This window comes from Lactuca serriola, chromosome 6, assembly GCF_051521515.1.
Source record: "Lactuca serriola cultivar US96UC23 chromosome 6, Lser_US96UC23_V15, whole genome shotgun sequence".
In the NCBI taxonomy this organism is placed as follows: domain Eukaryota; kingdom Viridiplantae; phylum Streptophyta; class Magnoliopsida; order Asterales; family Asteraceae; genus Lactuca; species Lactuca serriola.
In genome coordinates, this window is record NC_136413.1 from 25,705,133 (window position 1) to 25,727,765 (window position 22,633).

At 36.8% G+C, this 22,633-nt stretch overlaps 1 protein-coding gene and 1 long non-coding RNA gene across 4 annotated transcripts; both read left to right on the forward strand.

The window, feature by feature from the left end:
- Nucleotides 1-2,272: 2,272 nt before the first annotated feature.
- Nucleotides 2,273-9,457, forward strand: LOC145058933 (uncharacterized). 2 transcript variants are annotated; one of them, XR_013686580.1, is made up of 3 exons: nucleotides 2,273-3,398; nucleotides 8,686-9,207; nucleotides 9,286-9,457. It is a non-coding gene; the product is annotated as an uncharacterized LOC145058933 (long non-coding RNA). The 2 variants fall into 2 exon arrangements; XR_013686579.1 differs by having other exon boundaries at nucleotides 8,686-9,457.
- A 2,562-nt stretch (nucleotides 9,458-12,019) lies between these two features.
- Nucleotides 12,020-15,444, forward strand: LOC145057917 (uncharacterized). Of its 2 annotated transcripts, none has more exons than XM_079005829.1 (3): nucleotides 12,020-12,483; nucleotides 12,566-12,928; nucleotides 13,445-14,122. In XM_079005829.1, exons 1-3 carry the CDS (start codon nucleotides 12,093-12,095, stop codon nucleotides 13,573-13,575), a joined length of 885 nt encoding a protein of 294 aa, XP_078861955.1. In that variant the 5' UTR covers nucleotides 12,020-12,092; the 3' UTR covers nucleotides 13,576-14,122. The 2 variants fall into 2 exon arrangements, with proteins under 2 accessions (XP_078861955.1, XP_078861954.1); XM_079005828.1 differs by lacking the exon at nucleotides 13,445-14,122 and adding an exon at nucleotides 14,965-15,444 and having other exon boundaries at nucleotides 12,023-12,483.
- The last annotated feature ends 7,189 nt before the right edge of the window (nucleotides 15,445-22,633 follow it).

A 22,633-nucleotide genomic window follows, 5' to 3' on the forward strand; every position in this document is an offset into this window, starting at 1 on the left:
GTCGAGTTCGAGCTCGAGTATTTTAGTCGAGCTGAGCTTTGAGCTTGGTAGTATTCGGCTCGACTCGGCTCGTTTACACTGATGTGTGTGAAACGAACTAGTTTTAATCCTACTAACTTAGACACAAAATAAACACACGAAAGGCAGTGTACCTATCGATTAGTAATATAGTTCAAGCAAGTAGGGTATCGAACACAGGGAACGGTAAACAATTAAAATAAATGCTAATATTATCTAAATAAAACAAATAACAAAAAGGGGATTTTCTCTAGTTTTACAAGACTGGGAACTTAGTTAGAATAACCAACACACAAATTAACTAACTAGCAACTAAAACAATTAATTACCAACTAAATTCAATAGTAAAGAGGACTTCTGTTTAGGTACGACTCATTTGTTCCCATTGATGATTTTAATGTATCGGATTAATTCTTCATTGGCTACTGATTAAGATAATTAGGTTCACGTTCGCTATTCCTAATTCTTAGAAAACAAATTAACTCAAGCAATGGCCAGTTGTCTAAATTAACGGGTTTCCTAGATTATTGATTCGGGTTAAGTAAGACTTGTAGTGGTTAACTAAATTGGCCCTTCAATTAACCTCTTGTTGATGTTCATCAAACAAGCCCACACATTAACTTACCTATCTTCTAGTTAATTCTAGTTTCACATTCGTTATTCCTAGACATACAACTATGTGGTCACAATAAATCATATGAAATTAATAACTAAGAGATGTTCATACAACTTAATTACTGATTTATTAACAGGAGAATAGTTATTGTCAACACATAAGGTTCTTTAACAAGCTTAACAAAATATAATTACCAATTAAAATTAATCCTACTCAAATAATCAATCCATGTTCACAAAATTGTCTACCCTAACAGAAGAATAAGTTTTTAGCTCATGATTGCAGTAAACATAAACTCAAAAACGAAATCAAAGTATGTAAACATGATTCAAATCAAAAAGTTACTAAGAATAAACCAAAATTGTCTTGATTCTCTTCACAATTGAATGTAGGGTTGATTCTTCAGTTCCTTACGACCTAGCAGCACTTCCAATCGTTTCTCAGCCTCCTAGGGTTTCTCTCCATGCTAGGGTATCGATCTGAAAGTCCCTTTATATAGATTTTCACAAAACAGAGGCTACTCGGCGAGTCCAGTGACCTACTCGGCGAGTCCGTCACTTAAAACCCGTGCACGGCAAGTCAGCGCGTCCAGAATCGCGAAACTTCTGACCAACTCGGCGAGTAATCGACCCTACTCGCCGAGTACGTTTCGAATCAGTATTTTCTCAAAACACGAAAGTCATCCGAAATTGTGTCTACTTTTCAGAACATTTTGAATCTCATCAATCGGAGTTACGGTTCATGAGATATAGCCAAAACACTGACGAGGGGTCAAGCTGTCCAGCAACATCCTTCTTTCTTCAAAATCCAAGATCCAAGCGTCCAATCGCCAATTCCGCTTCATTTTCCTTTTGATCATGTCTTTGTTGCTGAAAAATGAAATTATAAACTAATTAAGTACCTTTTGTTCATTAAATGAGATAAAACCAACATAAAGTATTAAGATAATGCATGAATTTTATAACTAAATATGCCCATATCATACACCCCTAAGAGAGAGTCAAGATCAAATAAGAAGAAAAATTTTGGTAGAAATATAAGAAGTTTTTTTTCTACATATTATTTCAGTGAAAAAACAAAATGAATCACTAAATGATTCATAAGTAAGATGATTCACAAGAAAAAATTCAAAAAAAAAAAAAACGTCTTCATGATTCATTGTGAATCATGTTATTTTTTATTCATCCAGTGATTCATTTGTTTTGTTCGCCAAAAAATATGTAGAAAAAAAATTTCTTACCTTCCTATGAAAAAAAATTATTACCGGATCTATATCCTATATATATATATATATATATATATATATATATATATATATATAGAGAGAGAGAGAGAGAGAGAGAGAGAGAGAGAGAGAGAGAGAGAGAGAGAGAGAGAGAGAGAGAGAGAGAGAGAGAGAGAGAGAGAGAGAGAGAAGGATCGTTTGAGAACTTATAGTTTTCTGAGAACCCGAGAACTAAAAGTGAAACGTTAGATCAAAATTTTTAATGGCCTAGATCAAAGATGACATAATTGTAATTAAAAACAACTTCAATGGTAGCTTAGACTTTTAAAATAAGATCACAGGGGTATATTGGGTATGAAAAATATAATTAGTAATTGTTTTAATTAATTTAGAAAACCATTTCTTTCATTATTCAACACCGATTCTTCTTCTTCTTCTTCTCTCTCTCACACACACACGTCTTCATCGTTGTTGCTTCGTCTTCACAGTGGTGGTGCCTCCGCCTGGGAAAGCATCGACAAGAGATTGAGAGATCCTCCAACCTCTCCTTCGAAGATCAGTACTACATCGGCGTGCCATTATCTCCGTCGAAGATTCTCCGGCCTCCCTCCCCTCTCTACTAACCATCGATAGCAGAGATCCGATCCACCTATATCCCTTCGAATTGATTTCTACGTCTGCCTCTTGGCCTTCATTGTGACTTCAAGGTATGTATCTATTTTCCTCCGCCGCTACCCTCGGTCAGCGCGTTCGCCGTTTATCCTCTAAAATATACGACTACATAACTCATCAAGGTTCTAATTGAGAAATTTCGATTATAGAATTACGTTTCGAGTTTTGATAATTACACAATTCGTTAGGTTTAGGTAAGAAGTCTCCCTCTCAATAGTCAATGCCACATTATCACCTGAACTTCTGTTTCTCTTTTTCTTTGTTGTTAATTTGGAGTTATATGGATAAATTTTTTTGTTAACATGATTTACGTGAAGCCACTGTTCATAATTGAATCGATTTTTGCGTAATAAACTGTGCTGAAACTTAAAATTTTAGAAATGAGTGTGGTTGGGTTTGATATTGGGAAAGAAAATTATGTAATCGTTGCTACAAAAAGTCGTGGGATTGATGTATTATTGAATGACGAATCAAATCGCGAGACACCTGTTGTGGTGAGTTTTGGTGAGATGCAAAGGTTTTGGGGTTCTGCTAGAGCTGCATCTGCTACTATGAACCCTAGATCTACTATTTCTCAAGTTAAAAGGTTAATTGGAAGTGAATACAAGAATCCACTAGTGCAGGATGATCTTAAGTTACTACCTTTTGAAACCAGTGAAGCTTTTGATGGTGGTGTTTTGATTCACTTACAGTACTTGAATGAGAAACACACTTAATACCTGTGCAGATTTTGGGAATGTTATTTGCAAATTTAAAGGAAATGGCAGAGAAAAACCTTGAAACCCCTGTTTCAAGCTATGTGATTGGGATTTCATCATATTTCTGACTTACAAAGGCGAGCTTATATTGATGCTGCACATATTGCAGGTTTAAAACCTTTGAGATTAATGCATGATTGCACTAGAATTGCATTAGGTTATGGAATTTAAAAGACTGATTTTTCCGATTCACGAACTACAAATGTGGTGTTTGTTGACATTGTATTTAAAAAAAAAAAGATTAATAAAACTACAAAGGAGCAAAATTTACATTATATTTTATCTATTAGCTAATTAACCACATATGATTTGGTAATTGCTTTTCTTCATGAATCACTTGTGATTTACACGTGAATTACTTGTGATTCACACGTGAATCACTTGTGATTCACACGTGAATCATCTTAATTATTTATTATTTATTTTAATTTTTTTCCTTTTAGCGATTCACATATAATTCACATGTGATTCACATATGATTTACATGTGAATCACATATGATTTACATGTGAAGGTCTTCGGTCTCTCCCTTTCTGCCCTCGCACACGCACGCAAGCATGTAGCGCCTTGTGATCCATTAACTATTGTTCTTCAATATTTCTAGGTAAATAACTCAAAAGGCAACCTATTTTCTACTCCTATTCCATAATTATTTTTTTTATTACAAATTTGGGTTCATTTGCAAGTTATGGTTTATGGGTAGAAAATTTGGGGTTTGATGATTTGGTCCCTATTTGATGAAACCGACTACATATATTTGTGACATATGGACCGATTATTGAATCCTCATGCTTATCTTCATTAAAACATGCTAATTTTGCTTCAATTTAAGTTTTTGTTTGTAAAAACGGTTTTAGGGGGCTCTCATTTGAATCTGTCGATTTCATTGTTGTTTGGTTTGGATTGAATGCATAAATTAGTTGTATATATACCGATTTGTAAATCCCTCATGTGTTCTAGACGGATAAAGTTTCTAACTTTATCCATTGGGACCACCCAAAAAGGTTCAAAACTCATCCATAAAGCTTAATAGCGCAAGGGCATAACCAATAAGCACTTAATCCATAAAGACATAGCCCTAAAACATAAATCTGACTTCCTTAAGCTGGAAAACCATGTAAAGTTGCCAATTTACGTTCATGCATGTCAAAATGAAGCTCTTAAGCTTAAAAAGGACTTAATAAGTGACTTAATACATGCATGTAACCAATTATCTCATAAAGCTTGCACATTTATGCTCAAGGAGTCCAATACAAACTCAGATATGGAATAACAAGACCTTAAACGACTTCACTCTCTCATCAACCCAAAAAGGGACCAAAAGCACAACAAAACACAATATGAAGAGATCTAAACATCTATAAAACAAGATGCAAACTTGATAACTTAGAAAGCTTTCCCACAAGATGATGATTCTGGATCCAAAGCCTTTTCACCAACCAAAGCAACTTCAAGATCTCCTCTTCCTTCGCAAGGACCAAACATAAGCACCAAGAACTTCTTACTATCTCAAGAACACCTCCAAGAGACTTAAAGATCAATTTTAGGGTTTTAGTGGCAATGGAGGTTGGTAAGGAGGCCAACCATGAGGACTTAAGGTCTTTATATAGGGTGCAACACCCTAAAAATTAGGGTTCTCTCCACCAGCCGCCAACACGACGCATAAAGGCAGAACACGACGTGTTGGCCTTAACAAAAGTCACGTTTCTTCAAATCTAGACACGCCATGTTGGTTCCTCCAATATGCTGTGTCCAACCCTAGAAAAGGGATTAATTCCCAACATTTATTCCTCAAGATTCCGAGTGTTACAACACTCGTTTTCCATAATAGTTCACTTGAGAACTTGAAGGACCAAATGTAATGTTTTTGGGAAAAACCTTGTGCCACGACGTGGTGAATGGAGTATCATGATGTGGCATGGGAACTTTAAGAAATTCACATCGAATGGACGCCACGACGTGGCAGCTGCTGCAACCCAAACCCGTGATTTTTAGGGTTTCTGCCGTATTTAAGCACTTAAACTCAAGGATTAAGGCATCCTCTTCAGCTTCCAACCCTTCAACATGAAAACCTAGCCTCCATTCATGATTGAAGAGCTTGTTTTCTTGATTTAAAGCTTACTCTTTGGATTTTTTATGAAGCTCGAGGAAGAAGGAAGTCTATTTTAGTGCAAGAAAGCAAGGAGCTCATTTAGATCTATAATTCTCTTTTGATTTCGGGGCTATTTAAGGTATAAAGTTCATATATTGGAATTTATGTTTTTGAATTCACATTTGGGGTAATTTTTAAATGGTTTTGGTCCCTTCCATGGATGCTCTCGGAGTTTGAGGAACTCTAGAGCTTGTTATGGTCTTCTTGTGGTATTTAAGCTTCTGGTAATTGAGAAAAGAGTCATGGTTGGAGTTACCTTGTGTATATGTTCAAGTTCTAGTCTCATTAGGACTTATTGGACTTAGAAGTGTAGATTTTGCGTTGTGGTGGAGTCCTAATGGATAAAGTTGGAAAGTTTATCTGTTTGGTCATTAAGAAAGGACTAGATCTGAAGTCATGGGTTTAGATCTGTAAGGATTAAGTTCTTAATGAATAAAAATGTATTCTATCAAAACCACGACGTGGCCAAGGGCTTGCCATGACATGGTGGAACCATACATGTCGACTGTTTTTCCTAACATCCCCACAACGTGGTAAAGAGGTCTCCATATCATGGTGAGCGTTGACTTGGTTGACTGTTGACTTATGTTGACCATTAACTGTTGAATGGAGTGAGGGTGTTTTTGTGTTTCCTTGGGTCTTCGATTCAGGTGAGTTTCGTCACTATAATGTGTGTTATAATGTATATCCTTATATGCCAACATATATAAGTAGTGGAATGTTGGTTAGAGTACCAGTAGGTCGGTAATCATCTAGTGGAGTGCCCTAAGGGTTTAATGTATTGACGTAGGATAGCCAGAAAACTCTTGATCTAGGCTTTCCGGAATGTTCCTTGTTTAGTTGTGGCTCTAGACTGGGATCACCTTTTCGAATGTATATCTCACCTTCTGGTTACATATAACTATCTATTCATTGGAGATATGTCGGCTATAACGTAGTGTATGATACCATGTATGTGTGTAACATCCGAAATTTGAGGTATATTTTAATTAAGTAAATTTATGATTTTTGGGGTTGCCACGACATGGTGGGGACACCACCACGATGTGTCCAATCGAAGTTAAACATGTAACCAATTTTGGTTCCCACGGCGTGGCGGTATTCTTGTCACGACATGGAGGCCGCCTAAAGACTCAAACCCTAATTTTTTAAGGTTGGGCCCTATTTAAAGGAAAGTGAGGGATATGATTTTCTCATCTCGAGCCTCCATCACTCTCTAGACTTAGAAACCCTAACCCTAACCTCTCTTGATGATTCTTGGTCCTTTTGGTGCTTTTGATAGATTGGAGAAGAAGAAGAAAAAAAGGTGCTTTGGAGTGTAGATTCAACAACCAAGTCTCATTATCTTTCCCTTGTGTATTCTATGGACCTTTGTATGTGTCCAAGATCTAATCTTTTTTGTCACTTGCTTCGAGATCTAGGCCTTTTGTCCCTTAATCTTCATGTTTTGCAAGTTTAGAAGGTTAGATTCCATAAAGTTGGCAACTTTATAGATTTTTGTGGTCATCTTAGAGTTATATGTTCCAGATCTAAGGATTGGAGTTTTGGTCCCATGCACAAGCTTTGAGTACGTATTTGCCATGTTTTTGACCTAAAAGGAAAGGGCATGCATTGGAAATGAATCAACATAAAGTTATAAATTTTATGGTCCATTAGGTGTAAGAAACCCTTCTGGAAACGTTGGAAGAGTAACTCTAATGATTAAGTACTTATTAGGTATTTGCATGGCTTGAGTTGCCTTTAAGGACTTAGGGTTTGAGGTGTTGACTTATTGAGATGTCTTAATGGATAAAGTTGTAAAATTTATCCATCAAGACCATGGGAAGGACCAGATCTGAGCTTTGAAGCTCTTGGAATTATTGGAAAACGGCTTAATATGTTAAGTTGTTCAGACCAGTTCCCACAGTGTGACCTTAGGTTTCCACGATGTGGCGACTGGGTAAGGGCCCGTCTATTTTGTCGTTATGCTGCCACAACGTGGCTAATGGATGGCCTCGACGTGGCGACTCGCTGATTAGGGTTATTAGGGTTGTTGACTTGACCGTTGACCATGGGATTGACTTGTTGACTTTTAGTCAACTTGTGAGTTTGGTCTTTAGACTGAGGTTGAGTTCCTACTATCTTATAGGTGACTCGTGGTGTCGGTTTTCATCTTAGGGGGAGCTATTGTTAGGGGTGAGTAAACCAAAACCAAGAAACCAAGAAACCGACTAAAACCGACGAAACCAAAACCGAAGGTTAGGGTTTGAATTTTTTAAAAAGCAGAAAATCGGGTTCGGTTTTGGTTTTTACCCAGAAACCGACCCATCCAACTTGAGAAATTAAAACCGACAAACTGCCCCAAGAAACCGACCCATCCAACCCGAGAAACGGACCCATACTTAATTGTTTTTTTGGTTTTAATAGACTATTTCGGGCTTTCGTTGTAACTTGTAATAGAGTATTTGTTGAAAGACTCATGTTTTTTGAAGTATTTAACTTAAATTTGTTTTTTTTTTTTGAAATATTTAACTCTTTGCTTCATTTATGGAAAATAGGTTCAAACCCAAAACCCATGGGTTTAAACCTAGGACCTGTGAATATATGGGTTGAACCCAAGAAACCGAAAAACCGCCTAAACCGACCTCAGAACCCGAGAAACCGAACCGAACAGAAACCGATTCTATTGGGTTTTGAAAACCAGAAACCGACCATTTATGGGTTGGGTTGGGTTTGGGTCCAAAACCGATCCAAATCGACCCATGCACAGCCCTAGCTATTGTATATTTTGCTTAATTTCGAGGTAAGTTTTCTCACTATGCCTATGGGTCTAAGGCACCAAGGTCACCCTACTTGATTATGTTATGTATCTTTGGGTATAGGATTTTGTTGAGTTATAGCAGTATGATAGGCAGGTGACTTGTTATGATTACATGTGTTTACATGATATTGTTTATATGTTGATGTCGACATGTTTTGGTTGGGTTAAGGCGGTCCTACTTTGTGTTGTAGGCCCAACTACCTGGGGGGTCTAGTTGAGACTGTAGGCCCAAGGTGAGTTGTTTAGCTATTGTAGGTCTTGTGTGACGGGCCAATAGATTGTAGGCTTGGGAGAGTGGTCCAGACATATTGTAGGCCTTGCGAGGCGGTCCATGCAGACTGAAGGCTCATACTTGCATGCTTTGTGTTGATACTTGGTTATGTGTGTTGTATTTTGGAGAATTCACTAAACGTTGGCTTACAGTTGTGGATATCAATGTTTCAGGTACTTTAGAGGACCGGGGAAAGACGAAGGCGTGATCGTGCACATCAATCCATGGATTTTAATATTTTGAGAGATGTGCTGATACTCTGTTTGTTTGGTGTTTTGGGAAATAATTTTTATTTGAATAGAGGTTTTATGAAATTGGTTTGAAAATAAACAAAAAATTATTATGATGTTTTGGGACATTACAATGCGGTAGTGAGTTGTTACGCAGGTAGACTAGTGTAGATAGTTTCCTAAGTTTATGTGTTTGTTTGATTACTTGTGTGATCTATATGTTGACAAATTGGGTGGTGGTTGTGGTGGTCCTGTTGTGCGCGGTAGACCAAGATACCCTGGCAGGTCAGCGGTGTGTTGTAGGCCAAGTCCGGATCAACTGTATGTTGTTGGAGAGCGGTGCAGGTGTACTGTAGGCCTTGTGAGGCTGTCCAGTCAAATTGTAGGCTTAGGAGAGCGGTCGAGGCATGTTGTAGGCCTTACGAGGCGAGTCAGACAGACTGAAGATCGATGTGTGCATGCATTGTATGTATATTGTGGTGTGTGGTATTTTGGGGGAACCATCAAACTTTGGTTTACAGTTGTGGATTAAATATTTTTCAGGTACCTATGATGATCGTGGAAAGACGAAGACGCGTAACATTGGAATCGCACGTTTACCTTACGTTTTTCCTGTTTTCATATAAATGTGTTTGTAACAAATAAGTTTTATTAGCTTATGTTTTATAAAAATGATGTTTTACCTTAATTAAAAATAAAAATTTTGTTTGTAAAACCGGGAGGTTACATTTTCTCTTTCTTCATTCATAAAATAGCTCTTGATAAACTAATTTCAATTTTTTTTATATCAATGTAATTTTGTAGATATTTTGATTAAGGTATGAATCTGAAACATTTTTTTTAAGATTTTAGTTGGCCAAACATTATATCAGAATTACATGCGGTGCGATAATTCTTCTAGTTTCAAATAAATAACAAATTATAAACATGCAAATAGTAAACAACAAAAAAATTGAATTATATGAGGTGTAACGACGTGAAAATTTAAAATAATTTTTCATTTTTAAAATGCATACACTTCGTAACATCTCATATAAAAATCTCTTTTATTCAATTACAAAGCACAACTCCATTAATAATCGAGGATCCTCATAACTCTTTCTCTGGTTTGTACAATCAAGTCGGTGTCGTCCCACGATTCCGAGAGGAAAACCTGAAACACATAACACACAACACGGTAAACACGAAGCTTAGTGAGTTCCCCAAAATACCACACATAACACATACTAGCCACTCGAGGCTATAACTCTGTGGGCCCTCTGGCCCTAACTCTGTGGACCCTTTGGTCCTAGCTCTGTGAACCTTCCGGTTCTAACTCTGATACACACTGATATACACACAACATAAATCACATAGAAATAATGCAGTGCAACACATCACATAAATAGCATACAATAACTCTGTCACATAACTCTAATTACCACTCAAGGTAAAGTATAGTGAGAAGACTCACCTCAGATGTCTCGGTAAATCTCTGACTCGGTAGAAATATGGTCTAGCCTCTGCCTAATCACATAAAGTAAATACTCTCATAAATATAACTCTCGAGACTAGACTTAACCCTCTCTTGGCACCCTCAGAAGGGTAAAAGACCATTTTACCCCTCTCTTGACACAAAGACCCCAATGTTGACCAAACCCTCAAAGTCAACAAAAGTCAACGGTCAAACTTTGACCCGACTCACCGGGTACATTTGGGCGACTCGGCGAGTCTACACATGTCCACTATCCCTCTAGTCTCGCATGACACGTCGAGTCTTTCCCCTGCTCGACGGGTTACACCTGGCATGAATCGCGGGGCCACCCCGACTCAACTCGCCGAGTCCCATTATGAACTCGGCGAGTTCCGCCTTGAACTCCAGTCCTCTATTTCCCTCTAACTCACCGAGTCATTCCCCTAACTCGGCAAGTTACTCACTAAGTGAACTATGGGAAACCTTAGCCCTACTCGTCGAGTCTATTCTTGGGACTCGACGAGTTCATGCCATGCTCAAGCTCAACTGACCTCCTGAGGTCAGATTCGTTCCTCTAACCCATAGATCTGGCCTCCTTAAGCAATATAAACACGTAAAGTCTGGATCTTGATGCCCATGCAAAGACCCAATGGCTCTATTTGAAGAAATGGCCTCAATATGTCACCCTAAGCTCATATTACCCAATGTCACCCCATAAATATCAAGGAGTTAAGGTCTCTGGACCTCTTTGGATCCAGATCCGAAGCCTCAACACAAGAAGGGACCAATTGCACCATCATTCATACTCTAAATGGGCTAGAAACCCTAACTCTCAAGGATTAACACCCAAAACTGAAGAAGGATCGAATATATACCTCAATATGAAGTCCTTAGGCTCTGAAATCCACATAATAGCACCCTCTTCAGCTCCCTCTTGCCTTGGTCACCTTCTTCTCACAAAACACCCACACAATGATCAAAAATGGCCTCTTCTTCCTCACAAACGCTCTAGATCGCTTAGGGTTTCACTTAGGGGTCCGGTAGCCACAATTGGTGGCTATAAGCCCCTTTAAATAGGTCTCAATCCCCGGGAATTATGGCTTCATTAAACAGCGTGGACTCGCCGAGTCCACTACTTGACTCGCCGAGTCCGGTCATTAACCCGGATGAAATTCGCGACTCTACTCGGCGAGTCTAAGCATCAACTCGCCGAGTCCTTCCAAAATCTCCAAAATAAAGAATAAATAATGTACCTGAGAATCCGGATGTTACATGAGCTATGAAAATATGATATCATAAAAAATTAAAATTAAGTAATCGTGATTTGATATGTAAATATGTTAATATTATATTTTATTTATATAAAAATATGAGTTTTAGTATTTCTTTAATATATTTTTTTGAATTATCTAATACTAAAATTTTCAGATAATAAATTACATCTAAAATAGACTACCTCGGTCCCAAATTGATAGTCTACTTTTGACTTTTGGAGTCTTTTTTCTTCAACTTTGACCTTAAATACTTTTGTTTTTTATGGATAATACTTGATACAAAATATATGAATGGATTGTATTTTAAATGTTTTTTCATTGTTTTAAGTTTTATCAAGTAATATATAACACAAATAAAAATAATTAAAATCAAATTTAAAGAAGAAAGACTTCAAAAGTTAAAAATAGACTATCAATTAAGACGAAGGAAGTATAATTATTCAACCCTAGGTAAAAAAAAAAACAAAATAAAATCAAAATAACATGAAGTTGGTGGAACAAACTATATAGTGAGTGAAGTTTTTAACTTTTAAGTCTTTTTCTTTTGTTTGTAAATAATTTTGGTGGCCATGTTTTAGTCAACAGAGCAAGTCTAATCTCCCTCATCCCAAAAGGGAGCAACTATGACGAACGACACCTGCAACTTCACTCTCACTCACCAAAACAGTGAAGAATCATCATCCTTCTGTTGGTGGAAATCAATCCCAGAATTCAAATCTCCATATGATTCATCATCATCATCGTCGTCATCGATGTTCAAGGTACTCAGAGAAATGGAGAGGTTGCGAATGATCAGTGAACAAGGTGTGGATGAACTTAAACACAAGCTCATGATCTACAAATCCGGTGATTTTTGGCTCCCAATTGGTGGAATCAAGAAAGAAGAAATGGATATTCCTCCAATAATTACTGTTTTGTTGGTTGGATTATCCGGCTCTGGGAAAAGCTCGCTTGTGAATTTTATGTACAGTGTTCTTGGCAGATCTGGACTCATCCCATTTTCCCAAACTTCAAGTACGTTCGTATTTTTCATTTCACTTCCCGCCTTAATTCCTAAATCCGTTTTCATATTTCCATTTCGAAACGTCGATTGCAGATGAATCATCGAATTATTCAACTATGATACTTGAAGAGCACAACGTGTTACGATCACAACGAAATGGGTTTTGTGTTTACGATTCAAGGGGTTTGGATTTGGATCGAATGGAAGAAGGTATAGAGGAGATTAAAGAGTGGATGACGAACGGAATCCGCCATAATCAACCATGTCGCTTCGGAGAAGATGATGTGGGGTTGAGCTTAAATTGCTCCTCCGGTGGGTTTGTGAAGCGGAGAGTGAACTACGTGGTGGTGGTGGCGAATTTGGCCGACGTTTACAAGGCCTTCTTCTCCGGTGGCGATCTTAAGCCAGTTTTGGCCATTAAATCTCTTTTTCACTGTTCTTCCATAAGGACATCAAGTAAGTACATATACACAAAATACTATTTCATCACACTTCCATGCATCTACTTTCCATTACACATCTTTTACCAAATTTTTATAATTTGTTTTCATTGATAATTTAAAATTGGTCCATGTGGTATTAAAAAAACTTTGGATAGGATCCAAAAAGTTTTCGACTTGCATGGAAGGTCCAAAATAAGGAATTTTCTTTGATTTTAGTCATAAAAATCTTGAAATGTCTATTTTGCCCTTTTAATTTCCTTTTTTATATTATTTTACCATTTTCGTAACAAATTAATAATTAAAAAATAAAGAATTGCCCCACTCACCCTTTACTCCCACTGTATGCACCATTTCTCTCTCCCTCTCTCTCTCTCTCTCTCTCTCTCTCTATATCATCCGGTCGTCTTCCTCATCCCTTCTATTATTTCTACCTCATCTATGGTTGTTTCCCTTCTTTGTTACACCAATAAACCAATTCACACCATTGTAAATCGTATAAAAAACTTTGAATAAATATCGTCTCCATCAGATTGGACAAGGAACAGACGAATAAAAGACAGATCGACGGGAGCTGAGGTACAGATGGGAAATTGCAAGAATGGGCAAGGGGGTCCATCGAGACCGAAGACCCTTTGTGGGTTTACTCTTCGTCTTTACTGATCGGGAAAGAAGAAACACGAATGGAAGCAGTCACAATGGTGATCTGGTGGTCAAACAGATCGCGAGAAGGAGTTGATCTCCGACGAACTCCCCTAAGCTCTTCGCTCGTTGTCGGCAGTCACAAATTGAGGGGGAAAGGGAACAGACTTGATTAATGGGAGAAGGAGGAAGAACGAAAGCAGAACATGGGTGGTTTGGTGGAGGTTTGGTCCATCACCAAAATGAAACAAGAAACGAAGGCAGCTTACGTTGTTGGGTGACTGTTACAGCGAGTGGGCTGCTCCGGTGGCCTCCTTGGTTTTTCTCCTTCTATTCCATTGGCAAAACACGAGGGATAAAGGGAAAGAAACACCAATGTAGCAGCAGAGGGAAGTGACGACTCTGAGGGGTGTTTGGTTGTTTCCGATCGACAGGAAGGAGGGCTGGAGGAGGGTTGTCGATTCTCCTTTTTGTCGTCGATGGTGTAGAGAGAGAGAGAGAGAGAGATAATTATTTTTTCTTTTCTTTTTATTTTTATATTAAAATAGTATTTGAAAAATATAAAAAATATAAAAAGAAAGTAAAAGGGTATAACCGTCATTTTAAGTTTTTTTTGGACTAAAAATACAGAAAAACCTTGATTTTGGACCTTCTATGCAAGTAGAAAACTTTTTGGACCCTATCCAAAGTTTTTTGAATACCACAGGGACCAATCTTGCAGTTTTGTCTTATCAAAAAGTATAATTTATTATTTAGATTTGAGTAAATTACTGAAATCGTCCTATGGGTTGATCAAAATTGCATGTTTGGTCCCTAACTTTTATTTTGCACTCGGATCGTCCTTATGGTTTGATTTTGTTGTGTTTTTCGTCTCTATGGTTTTGTCAAAATTGCACATTTGGTCCCTAACTTTATGTATGCAAGGGACAAAAAAACGCAACAAAATAAACCATAGGGCGATCCGAGTGCAAAAGAAAAATTAAGGACCAAACATGCAATTTTGACCAAACCATAAGGACGATTTTATTAATTTACTCTTTAGATTTTGATAAATAATTAAACAAGGTCTCATTCACGTCAATGGTACAAGTTTTTCACCTTCAATTGTACGGCAAAAGTGGAAGATGCACATGTGATGCAAGTGAGTCCAAACGTTTTTTCTGGATCACTTGTACAACAAAAATGGAATGTAACATTTCTTTCTCTCAAGAATTTTATATTTTTTCTCAAGAAATCTTAGTCTAACAATTTTTCATCAAGTTAAATTATTGTTATTTTAGTACTATATTTTAGTACTTTACGGGTACTTTTACATTTCACACTTCATCGAAATGTTGGTTCAATGCTTCAATAAACTCAATATATGTAATTCCATAGTTATCATTTTTAATCTTTGATATCAAATATCAGATTCAGACCCAATCTTGATCCTAACACATGGTGATACTTTAAAACCCATCGAGCGGATAAATGGTCGAATCCAAATTTGTAGCTATCTAGGGATACCAATAACAACGGGTGCATATGACATAGCATGCCTAACAGAAGAAGGTATACTACCAGAAGAATCTGATCCTGTTACATATTTTGCATTGACTGAAGCAATTTATCGGACCCTATTACAATCTGATCGAACACATTCCCCAAAGAAGACATATAAACATCGGATTGTATATATCTTGTCACGAGTCATATGCTCCCTTGCTTGGTTCTTTGGTATGCTTTCGCATGTGTTTCAAAAGTTGGGTGATAAGAAAAAAAATGGTTAATTCGATGAACATGTTATCTAAAAAGACATGTTAATTGCTACTTTTATATTCGAATATTATTTGGTTAGGATTTTTAATTGATTGTGATTATGTAGGTATTAATGAGCATTTTATTTTATTACCTTGTTTTTCTAAGTAGACAATATGTATGTATTTATTTCTTCTTTTATTTTGTTGTATATCTTTGTGGGTTAGTAATGTATGCACCAAATTGTGTTGTCATTTGATGTTTGATTGTGTTGTATTAGAGCACTTATTTGTGCTAATTGATAGGGAAAGGCAAAAGAAACATAAATAGCTCGAAGACGGCTATTTGCGTGTGTTTTGAGAGTTAGAAAACAAGGGATCCATGGAGATTGACTATCAAAAATGATGTTTTGTTCTCCTTTGATATATGCAGATGTCAAAAAAAAAAGAGGCAAAATTTTGTAAAATAAAAGCTAGTTGGACACTAGCAAAAGAGAACAATACAAGGGATATTAAGGCAAGAAAGGGTTTTGAAGCCAACGAACCCAATTCAGTGTAGCCTTAACGCTACGAAAAGAAAACAAACTAAAGGAACTACAATATTATCAAATATGTACTCTTTTCTATACTTCCGGACTCCAAAAAGAACAACATTTCGATAACCCCACAATACCAAAACCATAGTCGACAAAATGACACCCACCAACTTGTCTTAAGTGAATCGATGGCTAACTATCAATCCAATTAGCTATTTGAATAACATTAAGAAAATATAGAACTAACACATCTAATCAACCCATCACCCTATGTCTGAAGAGCAATGACACAACTAAATAAAGGTGATCAACATTCTTCATAACATTCCCACAATCGAACATGTAACGCACGTAGATCCGGGCTAGCCAATTTAGAGATAATAGGGGTTGAAAACGACTTCTCGACAAAGGATTATTTAGAATAAATAATCTTAACCAAGTTGTAGAATATGTCTCAAGGGTTCCGTACATATAAAGAACGCCGAAATCCGAGTTATAACGAAGAAGTTATGGCCCGTCGAAGTTTTTCGGCAAAACGGCACGACACCGTGAGACGTAAATAATGAATTTACGATAGAAGAATTTTTGGCCTTAGTAATATAAACCAAAGCTGTAGTATACGTTAAACGGAGAACATCAATAAAAAGAACGTCCAAATCTGACTCCGTATGAGGAAATTATGATTTTTCTAAGATTTGGCATAGCAGTGCATGACCCGAAACTCGAATTTTAGTTCGAGCGGTTTTTGGCTTACGCAACCTTAATGAGAGTTGAATATCTCATTAATAGGAAATCAACGGTAAAAAGATAGATGAAAACGGAGTTCGTATGAAGGAGTTACGAATTCTCCGCGGTCATTTTAACAGTCTAATCTTCTCCTACTGTTAAATTTAAAATCGGTCGAGAACTAGCCGACGGAGTCTAAATGAAAGTTGTAGATCTTGTTTTTACCTACGCGTGGAAAAAAATAACGTCGAAAACGAACTTCGTATACGAAATTTATGATTTTTTGAAAATCGGCTGATTTTCACCTTGTGTGCGTCGCCACGTGTCAGCACTAGGCGAAGCCTTGGAGCCTACGCAACACCACGACGTGGTGAGGGCCACCACGATGTGGTGACGCCCCTGGAGGCCTATAAACAGAGGCTCGAGGCTGCCTCTTTTTCTCACACCTTTCCCTACTTCTTTCTCTCTCTATAACATCTCTCTAAGCCCTAAAACCCCCCCAAAAAGCCTAGGGAACCCCCTAGCACGAGGCGGAAGCCCCGGAGCGCCTGACGGCTCTAAAAAGAAGATCCTTCGGCTCAGAAACTCTGCTCTGATGGAGCCTAGTTTCCAAGGAAACCTGGTGTAAGTGAGCTATACCTACCCTATCTTTAGTATAGCTTATGTTTTAATATAGTAACGTTATTAGGAACTTATAATGAGTATTTGGGCTATTATCATGAGTTATACAAGAGTGTTTCTTAACGCTTATATAATAGTAATAATATCTAAACTATTAATTAGTCGCGGTTAACGTTAGGCTAAACTCTAGTGGTAATGGTACTAGGTTTTTCCCGAGGGAAATTGTTTTAACAGTAACGAAGTGTTATCCGAGTACCGAGTCATCACCTTATCAGGTGAGTGCATGGTCTCTTTCATCTTACACATAGATATGAAGTATTTTATATAAATTACGTGCTATGTGTGCATATTATCTGAGTACTTGTTGTCTATGCTAGATGAACGATTTTATGCATGTTTTAAATGATTTAAACTATATATGTATTTTATATCTACGATAATGTTGGGGTAAAACATGGGTAGGTGTAATAGATGGAATATGAGTGGATGATGAGTTGAGAGGTGTTATAGACCACGAGGTGAGGGTGAGAGGTGGACGATGTGAGAAGCCTTTTCCCAATGATGGCCCCGTCATTCAGCATAGTATGGATGACAACCACGGACTATTCTAGACAGTCTAGTGGAACACTAGCAGGGTCGCAACCTGTAGGTGTTATGAACGATGTGTTCACCCGGTGTACTCTAAACCTAGGTGATCATGCAGACTTGATGCCTAAACCCTGGTGATCATGCAGACTTGATGCCTAAACCCTGGTGATCATACAGAGTTGATACCTAAACCCTGGTGATCATGCAGACTTGATACCTAAACCTTGGTGATCATGCATACTTGATGCCTAAACCCTGGCGACTATGCAGACTTAGTGCCCGTTGTGTAAACCGTGACAACGATGGACTTTGTGCCGATTCCTTAGGATGATCCTTAGGAATGAATGAATGAGGAATAGCTGATTCTTAGGGTAGATCCTTAAGACTAAAGAAGATAATGGGGATGGGTAATTGAGTTGATTGTTTGATTGTTTAAACATAATAATTATATTATTGTGGGTTGAAAACCCTATGTACTCACTAGATTTCCCATCCTGACCCACTCAGTTTTTTTATATCACAGGTGTTGATATGAAGTCACATTATACTGAGAGATTAAAGAGATGTAGATCACTAATGTAAATAAATGTAAGTTCCGTTTATGCCTATGTTTCTGTATTGACGATGACATCCCAAACGTTTTAAAATGAATAAAATACGTTTCTTCGAAAATGTTTTGATAATGTATTTATCATGTTTTTCTGGGAACAAATTCCGCAACATTTTTATGAAAAGAAGTACTCTGATTTTTACAAAGCATAAACAAAATCGGTCTTTTTTGGCCATGAAAAATGGGGATGTCACAGAACATAAAGTAAAAGGGGTATCTAACCCCTTATAACCCAATCTATCATGGGTAGGAAAACGATTCAACAACAATATCCAAATAAACACAATAATTTTAATTAGGACCTTGGAATTCCACCTACTAGTAATATGAAGGAAAAGAATTCAAGGATCATCAATACAGACTCTAGTTGATCTAACTGAAAACAAATCAAAAGAATTATGAATCCACCTCTAAGAATCTTTGCTAGAAGATAAAACCACGTTGTTGAGGACCTAAATCATAGTTGAGAACTGATGACTCTCGGTAACCCCCTTATCGGATGTCTCCAAGCAATGCTCCAACCATTATCACCCTAAAAGGATTGCACATAGCCCTCTTTTTTAGTACATAAGGCATAAAACTTATCAAAACGGTTTTTAAAAGGTATATCCCCATACCTCACCTCATGCCAAAATAAAGTCTGATTATCATCCCCAACAATATGCCTTATATCCAAGAGCAAGATAATTCTTTTGTCATGAAGATGGTTAAAAGAACCGACAATGGAAGACCAAATAGTCAAATACTGAAACAATACCCAACCAAACGATTAGACCCCAAAGCAACATCAAGACCATGACATTCTTTAATAACCTTCACCCATAAATCTTCCACTTTAGATAAGAATCTTTAACGCCACTTATACGATATAGTAGCACTAAAAGCAGACATGCTACCAACATAAAACCCACCATGCTCTATAGAATTAAGAACCACATCCCATTTAACATAGTTTTATCTTTTTATCATCATCATCAACCCCAACAAAAATTAGATCTAATAGACTCTAACTGCTTCAAAACACCACGAGGAACCACAAATAATGACATATAAGGTTGGAGGGAGTGGTGTCACACTTCCTCATTTTGTCACACTGTCACGTAGACATAAGAAACAAAGAGTTTCGAAGTTGTCCTCCTAACATTAACTTTCTCAATTGTCATAGAGATAAAAACCATAGAATCACCAAATGTTGTGCTTACTAAATACTAACATATAGTTATTCAATATGATCCATAAACAACAAGTTATCCAATATTATACTATGATATTACCTTTCTTACATATAGATATCAAATTATTAATATCTGAGATATTGGATAATATGAAAGAAGGTTCTTTTTGTCCCAACATTGATAGAAGATAAAAAGATAGAATCATAGAATGATCTCCAACTGCCCCAGTCAAAAAAGATTTTAAGTGTTTATTCTTACTTTTATTCACTTGCTTTAGATGTAGAAAAATGTTAGTTGAAACATTGGAGAGTATGTGTGTAATTGAAGAGGGGAAGGGGGAGGAGGCTTTGAGAGGTTAGTTTTTGTTATTGTAACAATTTATCATATAATGAATTTTTCTCTCTAGAGATTTGTGTTTTTTTTCTCCATTTTTGAATTTTTCCACGTATATTATTGTGTTATTATTTACTAGGTGATAAATGTTGGATAAGTGTCTAAGTCCATAACTATTTTGGTATGTACTTGACCCGATGGTGCATGGTCCTTTTGGGTTGCCTTCACCAAAGCAACTTGATAGGATGAATTATGGAGAGAAAGGATTAAATATGATTTATTAATATATTATGAGAATAATATATTAAAGGAGAAATCATATTGTTTAATTAATAAGAATTAAGTTTGTGACTAAAAGAGATTAATTAAACTTAAGGGACTGGAATTGTAATTATAAGATAATTGCAATTGGGCCATGGATTGCCTTATATTATAAGGTTGGACGAATTCTATGGGGAAATCCATTAGAAATCGTCCAAGGCCTTTAAGGAAAGGAGTCCATGGGTTGCTTAGGGCTTAAGCATCCAAATTAGGGTTTCCTTGTTAGATAACCATAATAGTCTCACTATATATAGAGCCCTTATGCCCCAAAAACGTGGACAAGCTTCCTTATAGGGTTTCCACACGTTTTGGGCAGCCTCCTTCTCCTCTCCTCTTCATCCTCTTGCTCTTGGTGTTTGTGAACCATTAGAGGAGTGACATTTGTGACTCTAAGCTTTCTAAAGTCAATACAAGAAGGATTTGAGATTGTTATTGCTACATAACAATCAAGGTATGATCTAAACCCTAATTATATGTTATATTGATTATCATATGCTAGAATTAGGGTTTATAGTCTTGGATAACTTGCATGTGGAATAGAGAAACCTAGATCCAAGCATTAGGGTTTGTATGAGCACATAGGATGTTCTTATGACCAAAACCCATCAGTGGTATCAAAGCCTTGATTGGTTTCTATTGTATTGATGCCTTGGTTATTTGTTCAAGCTTCAAAAATCGATTTTTTGGCCCCCTGTCCGATGAACTCGGCAAGTTCCAATGTGGACTCGGCGAGTAGCTCCAACTCGGCGAGTCCATAGAGGAACTCGGCGAGTTCGAGCGTCAGAAGGAGGCTGTTTCGGGATTTTCGCCTATTTTGACTTAGGATAATTGCCATAATTGTTTAAAATTAATAAAATTCGAATTTTATTGATTACTTATGATTATCCTTGTCAAAATAAAAGATTTTGGTCATCTAATTAGATAATTGTTACCTAATTTGATAAATGTTAAGTTATGGAAATTATTTGATCATTATCTTGCAAGAATTTGAACTAGATCTAATTAGATAACCACCAATTATAGTTAATTGCCTTATTTGAATTATGTGATCTAGAATATTCTTGACAAAGTTTGGAAAAGTTTCAAATTAATCCCTTTAGGTTTTATAGTTTAAATTAGAACTCAAAAGTTTTGTTTTGAAATTTAAATAGTTGAAACCCTAATGTTTTGAAAAGGTTTCAAAACTTGCCCTCAAGTTTTGGAATTTAAATTTTGATTAAAAGTTTAAATCACACCCTTATGGTTTTATTAATTAATTAAGGTGTATAATTAAAAGATGTTTAATAAATCCATAAAAGTTTAGGTTTACAATTTAATTGAATTAAAAGTATAATTGTTAAATTTGACAACCTAGTATTTTAAAAAGTGTAAAATACACCCTATACTATATATAACATTAAAAGTCTAACATTATATATATGTTTGAGTAAAAATCAGTCTTACCGTTAGTAGGCCTCATTCATGAAGCTGGTCTATAAGGGGTGTTTAAGGAAATTGCCTATAAAATGGCGATTGAATAGGTATCCACTCTTACCCACCGCACTCTTGACTAGTGGAGGGACGTTAGCCGAACGGGTAGGCTAGGACAAAACCTTCCATTATAAGTATAATGAAGTACAAAAGTAACTAAATATTTTACAAATTCCCAATCTTAGTTACTTAGGCAAAAGTGAATTGATGCAATTCCATGAAATTACACTTTGTTCTAAGCAACACACTAAATGGTTCTAAGCAAAGGTAGCAAAGGGTGACTCAATGTTTGTCATAGTTCGGTGGAGCGTGTGTGGTTTACCGGCACATCGAATAGGTGACTGTAACATGTGAGGGCACCATGTAAGTTTGCATGGTTATTCACAGCCGCTTTGTGATCCTCGACATCCCAGTCACAAACTAGAGGGGCATATCGAGATTTAAACATGCCATTGAAAAGTTCAATGAATCTCAAAGGATCTAGGAGTTTTCATAAATTTAAAACTTAAATTTCTTTTTCATTTTTTTAATAGTGGAAATTAGTGAATCGTCATTCACTTACCTTCAAATATTCTGCAACTAGATTACGACATCCCTTTTCTAGGTTGTAGCATATTGTGTTGGTTCTTAGCCTTAGTATCTCATTTGGGTGATTTACTAAGGACTCAATCAATCAACTAACTTGAATTTGTTTTCTCCCGTATTGTAGATGTCAAAGTTTGACAACTATGGTCTTCCCAGATCCCGTGGAACAAGCATTCCGCATGAAGATGATATTCCGCGATTCGATCGAGGAACAAGAGATCATACTTCTCTTCCTCCACCTCCTCCAATTATTCTCCCTAACCCACAAGTACGAAGGCTTGAAAAGTTCAAGCTCACTTAAGCCCTTTTGGCAAGTAAACATGAAGAGGGAAAGTCGGTGTGTGCACACGTCCTAGGGATGAAGTCACACATTGATAG